Source organism: Botrytis sinoallii (assembly GCF_014898435.1).
Source record: "Botrytis sinoallii strain Bc 23 chromosome Unknown BSIN_010, whole genome shotgun sequence".
Classification (NCBI taxonomy): domain Eukaryota; kingdom Fungi; phylum Ascomycota; class Leotiomycetes; order Helotiales; family Sclerotiniaceae; genus Botrytis; species Botrytis sinoallii.
In genome coordinates, this window is record NW_024066037.1 from 790,271 (window position 1) to 805,430 (window position 15,160).

The 15,160-nt window shown below is 42.2% G+C and overlaps 2 protein-coding genes across 2 annotated transcripts; one reads left to right on the forward strand and one right to left on the reverse strand.

The window, feature by feature from the left end:
- Nucleotides 1-7,971: 7,971 nt before the first annotated feature.
- On the forward strand, nucleotides 7,972-9,609 carry EAF02_006375 (uncharacterized protein; the record flags this gene model as incomplete). Its single annotated transcript, XM_038902423.1, has 1 exon — nucleotides 7,972-9,609. One exon carries the CDS (start codon nucleotides 7,972-7,974, stop codon nucleotides 9,607-9,609), a length of 1,638 nt encoding a protein of 545 aa, XP_038757643.1.
- A 4,302-nt stretch (nucleotides 9,610-13,911) lies between these two features.
- On the reverse strand, nucleotides 13,912-15,021 carry EAF02_006376 (uncharacterized protein; the record flags this gene model as incomplete). Its single annotated transcript, XM_038902424.1, has 1 exon — nucleotides 13,912-15,021. The coding sequence occupies one exon, from the start codon at nucleotides 15,019-15,021 to the stop codon at nucleotides 13,912-13,914; it is 1,110 nt and encodes a 369-aa protein (XP_038757644.1).
- Nucleotides 15,022-15,160: the final 139 nt, after the last annotated feature.

A 15,160-nucleotide genomic window follows, 5' to 3' on the forward strand; every position in this document is an offset into this window, starting at 1 on the left:
TTATCTTTCCGGGATGGGCGTCAATGGGTGATTGTGGTAATTTGATGATTGGCGTGTCTGGAATGGAGGGGATCGGTTGGGGGGTGTTGTATCATGGGATTGTATGTATGTATGTATGTATGTATGAGTGGATATAGAAAGGATGTGAGGATGTGGGGATTACGAACGGTTGAGGGATGGAAATTCTTAAGATGGAGAAGTGAGTGGTGGAAGGAGGAAAGAGGAAGGAGAAAAGTCTTTTTTGATGTATAGAGTCTTGAAATACAGATGAGATGTTGTTGTGATGATGAGAAGGAAGATCTTTGGTGATTGTTTTTTAATTCTGCATTTTTTGGAGCTTGAGGCTTGTGTGCTTAGGAATGGTTTGGAGGAGGGGGGATACATATACTTGTACATGTGTGCATGTATATATATCCGACACCAGGAGTTCTAGGCGGAAAATAAGAGTCAAGCAAAGAAAGAGATTTTTTGCCAGGCTTTGGGATATCGGGTTGAAGAGAGCAAGGGGTGGGGGGGGGGGGGGTAATCAGATGCAATCCTAGATGAGAATGAATATCGAAAACACAGTTGAAGAAGAGAGATAGAGAGCGTGTCTGTTGCGCGATCTCCCTACTATAAGATTGATATTTGATATCAATAAGAATTCCACGAGAAGCACTTTAGAAAACTCAATCGAATATGGATATGGATATAAATATAAATATGAATATGATTCTGGACAAGGAAGCGTAATGAGTAATGATAATCATTATATATTATGGGGATGGAAATTATCTATCTTCTTTATATACCTATCCCTCCCATCCCACGCCATCCCATGTCATCAGAAAAACATCTCAGGACCGTTAGGTTAGGTCAAGTCACATCAATCAACCCCAAATACGATAGATATTGCGGAATAACAAACACTTCGACTACCCCACCCGGTATACCGATAGATCTGCAGAAACCAAACTAAAATAAACAAAATAAATCAAATCAGAGTAATATGTAATATGTAATGTGTAATGAGTAATGTGTAATGTGTAAACTGCGACTGGAATTATATATATCCATCCATCTATCCATCTATATCCATCCAATCCATCTATATCCATCCAATCCATCTATATCCAGCCAATCCAAACTCCAAACTCCAAGCTCCAGGTTCCAGTCTAGACCTACCTAGACCCAGTATCCCGATTTCGATTTTGATATCGAGTTCGATTTCACTCTCAATGATCCTCCTCGCTCTCTTAGTACTGTACTATACTGGTGAAAAGACATATTGGTGCTATAGTACCGCCGCGATGGTATAGCATATATCTATCTCTTCGAGTTCATAGATTTGATTTGATTTGATTCTATTCGATTCGATTTATGAGGTATGTATGTATGTATGTATGTTTTGAAAGAAGGCATGAGAATGATACTGTGTAGAGTTTGAAATTTCGAGATAGGTGGAAGGAGAAGGGAGGATTATGTTGTTGAAATACCTAGTATTTTATGGAGGTAGGTAGGTATGTATTCAATATTTGAGGGAATGTTTACTTTGACTTTGAGTAATTTATATATACATATATATATATACATAGGTATACATACCAAGTCCCCCTAACACTCCTGCCCCAAGCAACCAATCCACACTATCTACCGGTAGATATCCCCAAATAAATCTACATTCCATCCATCAAATCGCGATACAAGCCATGAGATACTGTATATCTGCTACCCACCGCATCAAGAAACAACGTCGGTACGCATTCCACACCCTCGCACTCACTACATTACCACCATCCCACTACCACCAAAACATACCGTTCTTCTCCTATCATAGAATGAATAGAATGAAAAGAATGAAAGCATCTACGGTAACAAGTTAAAACTATCGAACACAATATCACAAATTCGAAACTCTAAATTTTTTTCTTGGGAAGAGATGATATGATATCGTGTAGCCAGCCCACGACTCACGAGCCATCCAATGTACAAACTACTGCGACAGCGACACCTGGGTCCCCCCACTTGGAGAGTCTGGAACGGTGATTTAACTTTTCCTGAAGATACTGGTATGTATGTACATATCGTGTTCGTCTGTCTCAATTTTGTGACCTTGAAATTCGAGGTACAGTACAGTAGATGTGAAAAACCAAACTACCCATTGAAATAACATGCAAAACATCTCCGAGTAAAATCTGAATAGAGAAAAATGAAGTAACATGCAATAATATGCAATAATTGTAAACTCCAAAGTACGTCGTAGATCTCTGATTGTTTTACTGCCCAGATATCAGCCGATGCAATTCGATCTATCATCCAGCTCCCCACCCAGAAGATGAAATCCCTAAAAATTATTGCAACATACTCAAATTATGGAGCTTCATCTCTGCTGCCTTGAACTCTGTCTCCAAAATACACAATAAAAACAAAAAGAAATTGCAACTGCCGTGAATCGAACACGAACCTCCACCTTGGAAGGGTGGAATCCTAACCATTGGACCACAGAAGCTGGGTAGGAAATCAAGTTGTTTGCTTGATTTGATGTCCAGTCGACGTTAGTAACAAGATATTAATAGAGTGGTAGACAATGAGAATTTGCAACAAAGAATTACTCAATCAATTGTTGTGATTGGTTCATTGACTCGAGTTGTGGATGTACACCCAACGAAGCGAGTCACTAGGCCAATTTTGTGATCGAGGAGTCTTTGTGAATGCAGGTGGTTTTCGAAGCGGATTTTGGGCCAATTGCAGAAGAGTCGCGACAAAAATGGATGGAAGGGATGGACGTATATGATTCTTGGATTTATATAAGATGATTTTTGCGAAATATATTGAGGATGGTTATGAAAGGGAATGTTATCATCCTTCTTATCACATTAGATAACGAGTAGATTGAGATGTTTGCGAAAGACGAGAAAATAAAATAGTTGAAGCTATTCGAGCATTCCTAATATCAATTTTTCACTTGAACGTTGTAGGTTCTGGTTTCACGATCGATGTGAGCACTAAACTGTTTCAATGCTTTCGTTTTAAGAACATTGGATTGCAGTGACCAATAGCTGTCTGTAAGATATGGAGATATGCAGGTTCTCATCTCACAATAATAATGGCAGTCATGACTATGTGAACATCCATCTCTACCGATTGAAGGGTTTGTCTCAATTTTGTCAGATGGTGACATCTTTCGAATGTAAAGTGTCTGAAGAGCCACTGGTGTGATTGATCGTGTAGTGCTTGGAACTCTGGATCTCACTCATTCTCCGAGGCATATTTGAACATTGATTCAATATACGAAGCAGGGGAGGACGAGATGGAAGAAGCCTACCAATCACATCAGCCACACAATGTCTCGCAATCCCAAATCCTATTCCCGGGAGTGAGTTTCTGAAGGCCAAGAAAGAGTTCGAAAGCCTTCACTCAGGGGAAGAGTGGATGGACATCCGGAGGGAAACTATCGTCAGCCGCAGCTGACACCAATGACGATAAGCTGATGCAGAGAATACCCCTCATATTCCCATCCCACTCGAGCCAACCGCCGCTGTAATTTCTTTAGCTTTCGCATTTAAGAAAAGGGTAAGCTCGTCAATGCACTCCAGTAGGAATGCTGGAAAAGAGATGGTAGATGTAGGTACGCACCCGCGTACCCAAACATTGACCATACAGTGATAAGTGATCTAATCGTTTGATCACTGTAAGAAGACGGACCTTGGCTACAGTAATATTCGACAATCGGTTTGCATGCTTGCTTATTATACTCCAAAAGTCTAGACCAACAGGACCATATAAGAGAACCGTTTCAAGATGTTCGTCATATCAATCTATCTATCAATCTGTCAATCAACTTATCACCAGATCAAATTTACGACCAGAACGATAGATTCCAGAGTGGCGGGATAACATGAATTCTTCACGGCCATTCATAACCATCTTGTCGACCCAACCAATTTGTTTGTAACCACACCCCTGTACTCTGTGTCTTCTCAAGCCTTGTGTTACATAGCATCCACCATCGCCGTCGAAAAGGATATAAAAAACCAAGAAATTGAATGAATGGCAAGGATGGGTACATCTTCTGGTTGACAATCCTTGAACCTTGACATCTCTGGAAAGGGTTTAGTAGAGATGGGTGAAGCTTGCATCTGCAGGGTTTTTGGTGGGATGTGGGACCAACATCCTTTTTCCGAGCTTTCGAGCTTTCGAGCTTTTGATTGAGTCGGCCGTCGAAAGGTTCCAAGAGTCAAAGCTCCCTCGGTCCCTCGCTCCTTTTATTATTTGTGTCTTCCCCCCACACTAATCACATCTCAACGATCCTGATTCCTCACATCTTTTCCACAACCAGGTGTTTGCCCCAATTAAAATGGAGATAATTGTTCCGTAGCCTCCGTTAGACTTTTGGCAGAGATGAGAATGAAACGGTCCGCATATTGGGACGTGCGAGATAGATGGATGATTCATTGTTGGATGGATAGGCTCGAGATAGGTATGGATGAATGTGATATCATCATATTATCATCACTAGCTAGATATCGATATCTTTCTGTCTGTCTGCATTCACAAGGCATCTTCTTTCTTTCCTTTTCTGATCTTCTCTTTGGTTTTCCTGTTCGAGGTCGAGTTTGAGATGCAAGGTTCGTCTTATGACATCAAAACATACTTCACATCAAACTTTCCTCTTCCTACTCCTACCCTGAGAAACTCAGTTCCAAATCAAACGAAGAACGAATAAACTTTTTAACTTCTGAGACACTCCCACGGGTTGCGACTCCATGCATTCATGAACCCTAAGAGCTTTAACTCTTGAATTGCGTTCCCCTGGTCTTTGAGAGCCAATCAACCTGCCAACAATGCTAAAGCGTTTATCGAGAATCCGTTTGGTGTAACGGTAACAAACAACTTCTCCCTCCTGTTATCACTCGTGGCATCCTGGCTCAAGTCGAGCTCATCCCCAGAAAATCATTAAATGCACGTTGCCTACACCTGCAAAGAAGGGTTGGATCAGCAACATTTGTGAGACACGAGACCAACGTATCATTGCGACAAATGGTTTGAATAGCTCTCAACAAACGAGATCCCATATTCATTTGAGAGCGAGACTAGTCTGGGTATTTCAATATCTCAAATGTCCAGCATAGGATTAAATTTTGATTCAACTGATATACTTGTCTAGTATTGAAATCTCCGGACTACTCAAGATGGAATACTCCCACGCTAAAAACAATTGAAACATCGATTGAAAAAAATAATAGTCGAGGCCCGAGGGGTGTCGTATCACAAAGGAAAAGATGAATGACGGATCTCTTTATTATCCGAATTGGGACGAATTGGAGAAGAAACCAACTTTTTTTCTATCAAGTTTCCGAGAATCGACTAGTTTCACAACCTCGAGATATCATTATTGACGATCATTGGAGATTTCGAAGATGTGTGTTGCCCTGCTTCAAGGGTCCAAGGATTTCAAGGATTTTTGAAAAGGCTCGTAAAATTACTGGATGATGAGCGGAAGAAGAAAAAGGGTTAAAGGGTTATGGGTGTGTACAGTAGAAGCAGGTATCCGACCGGCTTCTATTTGTTCCTCTCCTTGAACGGTAATCGGAATTATCTGATTTGATTTCAATACCTACCTAAGCAGAAAGATAATTAACAGAAACTTTGGGGAGATGAAATAAAAAGTAGAGATTTGATGATCTTGTCTGTCTGCCTGTCTGTCTGTATATTAAAAAAGACGATCTCTGCATTGACCAACCATCTAGAGCTCCAACAAGTTTCCCCATATTCCAAACGAGTGAGCATGAGAATCAGACAATCAGGAACATGGAACATGGAACATGGAACATGGAAGACTGGGTCCTCTATTTCTTACCACGTAGACCTCGGAGAGAATCGATAGGAGCAAGGAGACCGGGAGGAGATGAGAAAAAGGATTAGGTATAGTCGGGTAGCTTTGAATGCTACCTCCTCGTAGATAGATAGGTCGTGAGCTAGCATATACTATTCCATTCATTAATGTTTGAATGGCATATAAGATTCTTTAAGACCCTACCTGGACACTTATTACTCGTGGATATAACATACCCAGATTGAACAACCTATGAGAGACGTTACCAGAGATTCATTATTAGGTATCGATTATAACCTAGGATTATTTTGCACCTTTCACCTCACTTGCATCCATTCCAACTTTGCATCCAAATCCACAACTCGTGCATCTACATCTACAAATACGCCATCCGCATGCCAATTCCCATCTCATCCCGCACTTTCCAATATGAAATGGCTATGCTGTCTTGTCTAGGTAATCACTTTGCCAGGCTCAGGTTATTTCTGTTTGTTTCCCCTGGCGCGATGAACAGCAGCTTAGCTTCGAATTTACAATCATTGATACGATTGTGTCTTTTTTCTAGGAGAGGGTTCTCACTTCTTCTTACCCTACCTACTTACTTGCTTGCTTACTTATCTACCTAGGAGATACTCTTCCATCTTTGTTTTCACATCTGTCTCTCCCTGCAGTGTCTGTGTGTGTGGGTGTGTGTGTGTGTGTGTGTGCAAAGAAATCCCGCTATCTGCATGCTGCACGAACTAAATTAGCTTCAGTGTATCTTATCGAGTATAAACCAATAGAAATTCTTGGATTCTTTCTTCTCCACACAATCTTCCTAAAATCCCCAAAGTAATCACCTAGAAACCCCCCTCTCCCCCCCCAATTTCGATCATTGAATAGACCACCTACCTCAAACCTCTTTTTCCCATACATCACATCACATCACATCATCTCACCTTACCTTCCTTACCTTACCTTGCCCTCACTATCACTACCGACAAAAGTCATAAGAAAGAAAAGAGAAAGAACGAGAACGAGAACAACAATTCCAATCCTCCAGCCATTTCCTCATTCCATTTGCAAAGAAGAAGTCTTTTGATGCCAACCTCCATACTTCTTTTAATTTCATCGAGTCACACATAATTCTTACCTCTCAATTCTTCGTGTCCATCCATTCTTTGATTGTAAAGATCGAAAAAGGCTACCACCACCAGCCAACTTTCTTATCAATCCATCGCAATATAATCTCGTCATTCTTACATACTCTCGAATGCTTCATACAGTACTTTTGATCCCAACCTTTACAATTAAATCATACACGATTGGAAACCATCGTCTAATTCAAGTCGCAAGATACATCTTCTCAAATTAATATAAACATTATTCCAATTACATTCTAATACACGCGCGCGAAAGGATAGGAAAGTTTCCTTGGGATAGTGGAAACCTACCTAAACTTCCTCGTTCGGTCGGTACATCGCACGGTCATCATTCATCGTCAGGTACCGCATATTTGACAAGTCAACTCGTACGAATCTTATTATTCCAATAGAAAGAAAGAGTTCCAACGACTAAATCAATACAATTACGATATTTGTACAAAGAGCAACGAGATCACACAACAAGGCCTTCTTACCACACTTTTTACTCTTACCTTGCCATCATCTATTGCGCAAATCTCATCAACCCGCAATAATACACACACCTCACTCACTCACTCACTCGCACCTCACCCACACTCGACTTTCATCCCACACTTCACTCACATTCATCATACATACATACAACCAAGAATTCCAACCAACCCATTTGCGCGAAAGCTTCCTTATCGTTACGATTACCACTCCACTCTAATCTTATTTCGATAATCAACCTTCTCACCCGCATCCGCCCCCTACCACTTTCTTACCCGAACACCACATAACCTTCGAGCGAGCGCGTCAACCAGCACTACGGTCGCAAAAGTATCCAAGCCTTTTGTGATCTTCCCACACGTTCAAAACTTATTATCCTTCTGCAGAGAAAGCGTTGAAACAAAAATCCAATAATTATTCAGATTTCGTTTTCGGCCCATCTTCTTTATTTGCGACACCTCGAGTTTCTAAGCAATCACAACCCTCAACCTTTTAATCACAAAACCACCACTTAACACGATTTTATCACCAGAGAATGCCATGAACGCCCAGGTGTTTGTCCCACAAGGCCAGGCCTTTCGTCAATCCAATAACAACCAACAACCATATCAATCCTTATCGATGGCTACAATGAATGCCTTCGCATTAGACACTTCGTCGCAAAATACTCCACAATCAAATGGTGGCGCATCATTTACATCGGGACCGTGTTCCGTTTTAATCCGACGTTTACCATTGAATACCACTGAAGATGCACTGCGATCAATGGTAGTATGGTCTAAAGAGTTTACTGAAGCTGAAGTACTGTCTCCAGAGAAATCTGATGATGCAGGATTCCGAGCTGCTATTCTCCACTTCAAGTCCCATGCGGGCGCGCTCGAGGCTAAGAACATGCTTGATGGAAAACCAAATATTGCAAACGATGCGAATATGGTGGTGGAAATATTTTATGGAAGTCCCACTACCGCTCGTCGATATACTGTCGATGCGAACACAAACGCTGGACCATCCAGCTCCACTTCCTCCACGGCTTCTTCAGCGGGTCCGACCCCTCGACAATCTTCAAGATTCAACAACTCCTTCACATCTGCACAAAGAGTTTCACCCACAAACAACAATGGAAACTATGCAAACAATGAATTGCCAAATCCCGAGTCGAGTGCTCGCTATCAAAATTTATTCTCTCCGCAATCTCCTATTGGAAATCACCTCAATGACCGCCCCCGCATCACAGGCAAGTCATTGATTAATAACGATTCAGGCGAAGATGACGAGACAGGCGAACTTCTCAAAGATCCCGTGGCTTATGCTGAAAATGGAGCCGCATCTATTCAAACTCGACGCCCGACTAACCCTCAAATTCCCATCACCGCCCGTATGGCAAGCTTATCTCTGGCGACGAACAATGCTGGAGGTCCAGCTGCTATGTCGTCTTACGCGTCCCAGCAGACTATGCCAACCATGGCGAATGCGAACACCATGTCACCGGTATCACAGCCACCTCAACACTACCAACTTGGAAGTCAACACTATCACCGCCATAATTTCCCACCTGTCAATCCTGCTGACCAAAATCCTCCATGCAATACTTTGTATGTTGGTAATCTTCCAATAGATACTTCAGAAGATGAGCTCAAAGCCCTGTTCTCAAAGCAGCGTGGATACAAGCGCCTTTGTTTCAGGACCAAGCAAAATGGTCCAATGTGTTTTGTGGAATTCGAGGATACGTCTTTTGCGACGAAAGCTCTCCATGAACTATACGGCCATCCTTTGCACAACAGCATCAAGGGCGGGATTCGTCTGAGCTTTTCGAAGAACCCTCTTGGTGTTCGATCTGGTCCAGGAATGGTATCGCCAGGTCCTGCAAATGTACCAGGCGGCATACATGGTATGAACGGCGCTATGATGGGCGGCTTGGGGGGATCTTTCAGCACTGCGAATGGACCTCCTCCAGGTCTTTCTGCACCACCTGGCTTGGGACCAGGTAGAATGGGTTATGCTGGTGCAATGAGTTCTGGCGTTATGGGTGGTAATCAATATGCTTCTAATACTTCATTCGGGGGACCAAACAATTGGAATGGCCAAGGTTTCACGTCAGCCATGGCTGCTGGTGGCCCAACACCAATGATGAACGGTTCTAATGGCGGGTTTCCTCCTGCATATATGATGGGACGATAGACGATGGGAATCACTGCATGTGCTGAGAGTTACTGGTGTAACAATGTAGTTGGTCATTTGTGGGAGTTTGTTTGCTGCGATTAATTATTTGCACCTATCGTGTATGGTAGAGTGATGTCTTCGATTTTATCTTGTACTAGGGTTCATCAACGGGGAGTCCATCGGTACTGCATCAGGTTGCATTTTACATTTTTGTAGCGGGGTGTTTATGATCATGAGATTCCCCATCGCGTTGTTGCAATTGTGGGAGTTGCAGCAGAAGCTGGCAAAGGGAGGGACGCATTTGGCATGGTGTTTTTTATGGACTTTCTTTATGATCCCTTGTATTTTTGCAATCATTTATCGCATTTGGCGTACTTTTGCGATTTCAAGGGCGCAAGCTGGCTGGCCTGCGAGAGTTGGTACTTTTCAGCTCATGATTTGAGTACAGTTACCATCAGTCTGGGTAAACGGGATGGATTTCATGCATAGCAAGTAAAAGAGGGGATGGAAAAGGCGTCGGAACATTTCGTCATTCATCTGGGCATCTACATGAAAGGAACTTACCATGTAATTGATGGCATATCAAATTCAAGGCCATGTGTTTAGCTTGGCATATTTTCACAATAATGGGCGTTCTGGCATTCAGGGAGAGGATTTCATTGTTGTATCTTTAGAGTCGGGTTCACAACAAATTTGATCTTGAAAATGGATCGAAACAACGCCAAAGATTTCTACGAGCAATCCTTACATCTTTGTTATTGCATGGTTAGCTTTTGAATTAGCATATTTTACGATGAGTTTGAACATTTTTGGGCTTCACAACGTGAAACAAATATCCATCTAATGAGGATATAAGACGAGAGTACCGAATTAACCAAGTTATCTTGAAGGGAAGTTCAACAATTACAGGGTTCTAAAAGCTTGCTTCGGCTGGCTTTAATTTATTTCTTATGTACCTCGGATTGAAGCCAAGAACGATTGCAGGGGTGCCTACATTTGATTTTGTTCATGTGATACTAATGGAACCTACCGGCGCTAACCACTTTTTCGCTTAACTTTTTCCTGTGCTCAAGCTCTTCTTCAATTCAAATTTGATTTTTTTTTTCTCCAACAGAAAACTTATTAAATACACAACGACACAATCGTCCTCCACCACAAATCGTGGTAGGAGGACTCTTCCATCAATGGTAAGCTCCCTCATTTTTTATTTCCCCTCTGCAATCATTCTATGATGAACATCGTGTCGCCCCTATCTTACCAATGAGCTTTTGCTTCCGTGGTGATTAACCTGTCTTAACCAAACGGACTTTCTGATAATTGTTGCACAATTCTTCTTGTATTTGACCTTTTGTTATAAATACGGGATACTAATTGTCTTGCAGATCAGCAAACGGATTTCATACACTCGTGCCATCAATTCACGGATGCACCAACTTCGGTTTGTTATTGCTACCAACATTTCCACGATCCCACCATGCGATGGCATATCAACTGTACGTTACATCCTATCTTCTTGTTCAACGGTTTCAACCAAAGTACAGTGATGAACAAAACATGTACTATCAAATACAGATCAACAATGACGAATAAACTGGTTCGATTACCTGATAGTACTTTGGTTGAACTCTTCTTCAACACCGATTGAGACAGGTCCTTGAATACAATACTAATATTGGGATTCATAGAACTTCTAGCACAATTTACACTTCAACTTTCGACATATTAATCAGGTAATTACAAACTTTTCTCTTGTTCAGATTGAAATGGATAATCATCCATTTGTCGATGATGCAAAAAACATTCCATGCTAAATCCGATAGACTTGTGTCTAATGCGGAAGACAACGTAGACTTTTCATCTTTCACCTGAGGCACTTTTGCTATCAGCATACTTTATGTGGTTTTATCTGCAACTCATATACTAATATGTTTAATAGATATCTAGCATTCATATGGTGCAATGTCGCCTTTATCGTTGCTGATGGCACAAACAAATGATGGTTTGAGGTAGGAGTTGGAGGCTGAACATGGTGCGCATGGAGCACCTGTTTCTCAGGATGGCGCATAGATGCAATGCTTTTTAGTGTAAGCCTTTAGGCATCAGATACCATAATTTAATTCTTCGTTCAATAACTCGTTCTCTTCCAACCTGGCAAGCAAAAGTGAAAGTGTCATCATGCCAAATATTTTGAGTTTAATGGCTCGGGAATCAAAGTCTTGCAAAAGGTCTGCCAACCGGATCTCGGTGATGTGCCAGCTTGAAGGTCTTGAAATATAGTGGTCTATCAATGTTCTCAGGTTCCTGACCTCAAGCCTAGACTTGAATGAATTACATTATGCTAGCCATGTAGAGGGTGTACTGCAAATCATTCGAGACATTCCATATATATCTAGTAATCTGCCTAGACTTACTTGGATACGTCATTCTACATCTATTTCCTCATTACATCCAGGCTTTGACTGTGATTGAATCTCTTTTAGCAAAGTAGGTGGCAAAGACCAGCGTTGTATTTGTTGCTAGCGATATGGATTTCTGGGAGGGAAGTTGATTGGCTGGCTTTTTTGCTTGCCAGCTTGCCAGCTCTCTTGCTCTGCTACTTTCTGTGTTTCCTTTTCATGAACAGTAGATGGGTGCGGAGATGGATCATGTTCGGCGGCAGCCAAGCGTCGCAAATTCAAGTTGATACATTCATTACGATTAGGAGTCGCAGAGCATTGGTTGAGTATTGGTTGAGCATTTTTTGGATAGGTAGTAAGTGATAGTTTGCTCGCGTGTGGGTTGTGTGTGTATATGATCGAGTGAGAGGACATCGCAGAGACAATTGGGGTTGTGGTGATGTGGTGATGTGGTGATGTGTGGTGATGGGTATTTGGTGAGGTTTGTGAGTTTTGTGTAGATGGGGATGGAGGATGGATGATGGATGATGGATGATGTAGGATGTAGGATGTTCATTCCCCTGGTGGAGAGGTTGCTGGAGTCTGGAGTTGTAGTTTGCTGTGTTTGATTTGATTTTTGGGGTGTGAGAGGAGTACGAGGATGCTTGGATGCTTGGATGCTTGGATCTGTATTTTGGAGGGGTTGCGATGTTGTAGGTGTTCTTGTTCTTTCTTTTGAAGTGTGGATTTTGTGAATGGATGGGTGGGGAGTGAATTATGGATGGGTTGGGATGGCATGCTAGATGGGAATTTTGGAATTTGGTGGTAGGGTGGTGGTGCTGTTGGGACTTGGTTTGGTTTGGTTTGGTTTGGTTTGGTTAAAATCTGGCTGTTGATTTGTTGGGTTGCGTTGGGGAGGGCTGGGAAGAGATGGGAAGAGATGGATGGTATCGAAGGGATGATGGAGAGTGAATACCAGGGCGATGAGTTAGATTAGGGGAGGGCAGGATCTAGTATTATGTAGTACTGGAGTTAAACGAGTAGTATCCATACTCCCGAACAACCAGAACAAAACACAGGTGTTCAATTGCACATTCGATTTAAGTTAGACCACCAGATACCTATTCGGTTTAGAAAACGACAACGGAGCTGACACGCACGCTCTCCATATTCTTATTTCCTTGCTACCTTGCTACCGCAGAGCGAGGAGCACGCTTTGAACTCATTACCTCTTTCGAATGGTAATTTATTTTCCGAAGATGTTGTTCTCATGGAAGATGATGGTGCATCCTTGCGAAAGAAATTCGAAGGGCGTTGATAGTTATGGTTTTAGTACCGATGCACAGATGAGGGGGTATGGTAGGTATACTCTTTCCTGCATCTACAATGCGAGCGGAGCGTCCTTGAAAGGACTTGTGAAGTATAATAATATATTGTCATTGACCTTATAGCTCACACTCCTTGTTCTCTGCATCTCGATACAATTTCCCCTGTTCTGACTCCAGCATCATCGAACACCGCATCGTATCGTCGATTGCGGTATTATTGTTGTGAGGCTTGGGGATATATCAATGCCATTATCCACAAAAAGGATGTTCTTCAAGTTCACAGCAGAATTCCACGTCAAAAGTCCGCGGATGAACAAAAATCTCATTATCGTAATTACAAAAATATCTATCGGTATACTAGCATTTATTCCCCAAACTCCCTTTTCAAACCCCAGAGTCTTCTTCTCTGCTCTTCGTCTTCCATAATAGGTGTAAATATGCATTCATTCCGTTCCAATCTCGTTTGTCTCCAGATTAGACCCGACGCCTTCAAGCTCCTAGTGCTAAACCAACGTAGAAGTTTGATATATTGATGATTAAATTTTCCGTCTCCCCGATCCGTCTCCTCTATAATCCGAGCAAAATCCGGGATCTCTCTTACACTTTAGCTCACAGCCTTAATCCTGACTTGTACTAAAGTAATACTCATCCCACAACCACAAATAATCCTCGACCACACCTCCAATAAAACTTGGCAAACGGTTACTTGTTCTGTGCAAGAATCCCTTGGTAACATTTTCATAGAAAGCACCTCGTAAGGCCCACCATCCCATTGCCCAGCCTCTCTTATTCCACTGTTCTTTCTCAAGAGGAGTAGTTCTATAATTCTCGCTGCGGAGCTGGCGTGCAGCATATTCAATGCTGAGGCCTATAGCCCAAGGTTTCCAGGACTTAGGATTCTTGCGGTAATGGGAGAGAGCAATGGCATAGATGACGGGTTGAAGAATGTGCATGTATTCTGCATATTGAGAAGGTAGAGTAAGGGGGTTAAGAAGCGAGATTGGCGCTTTGATATCGTCGGCAACGAGAACTTTGGAAAGTAGATAATTTGTGACGTCGCTTGGATTTGGAAGATTTGGAAGTGTTAAGCCTGTTCTCTTTAATTTGTATTCCTTTCCCTCGCGATTCTTGCGGAGCTTCTCTTCTTCTCGCATGGCTGCCGTGTCATCGGTATCGAGCCAAGGGGGTATTTCCTCGGTTTCCGTAAGTGATTCCTCGGGTATGATATCACGTTCGGGAAGAGGTGGTGTAACAAGTGGTCGTCCTTTGGTGATTCTTAGAAGTAGGAGTTTACAGATTGCCTTGATAAATTCAAGAAATACTACCACTCTCCATCTCATCTTCTCTCCTTTCCTTTTGGCCATCATCTCCCATAATAACTCGGTATACTGTATCATACTCAGTAACATGGCAATTCTTCTATACATCCGATTGCCCTTGACCCAATATTTGGTATATCGATTATGTGCATTTTGTCTGGGCATACCGGGGAGTTTGGATAGGGCGCGAGAGAGAAGGGTATCATGATAAAGTGAGAGTAACTGAATAGAAGAATGTAGGGATTCAGATGCGAGTTCGGCATCCCGAAATCGACCGGGTATTATATATGTCAGAGAGCGCAAAGCCGATTCGATTTGGGTAACGGAAGATTGGTTTTTGAGGATGAAGTCGGAATAGAGGTGTAGCGCGTTAGGGACCTTCTCCCGCACACTTTTTAGGGAGTCCATGATTGAGATCTATTCATGAGATAAGATGATCGTTGTGACTGAAGAGATTTTGTGGAGAGAATGAAGATGAAACGCGCTTGTTGGTAGCGATTGAATGTTGGATTTGGATATGCCGTCGCAAAGGGGGGTTGGAGCTTAA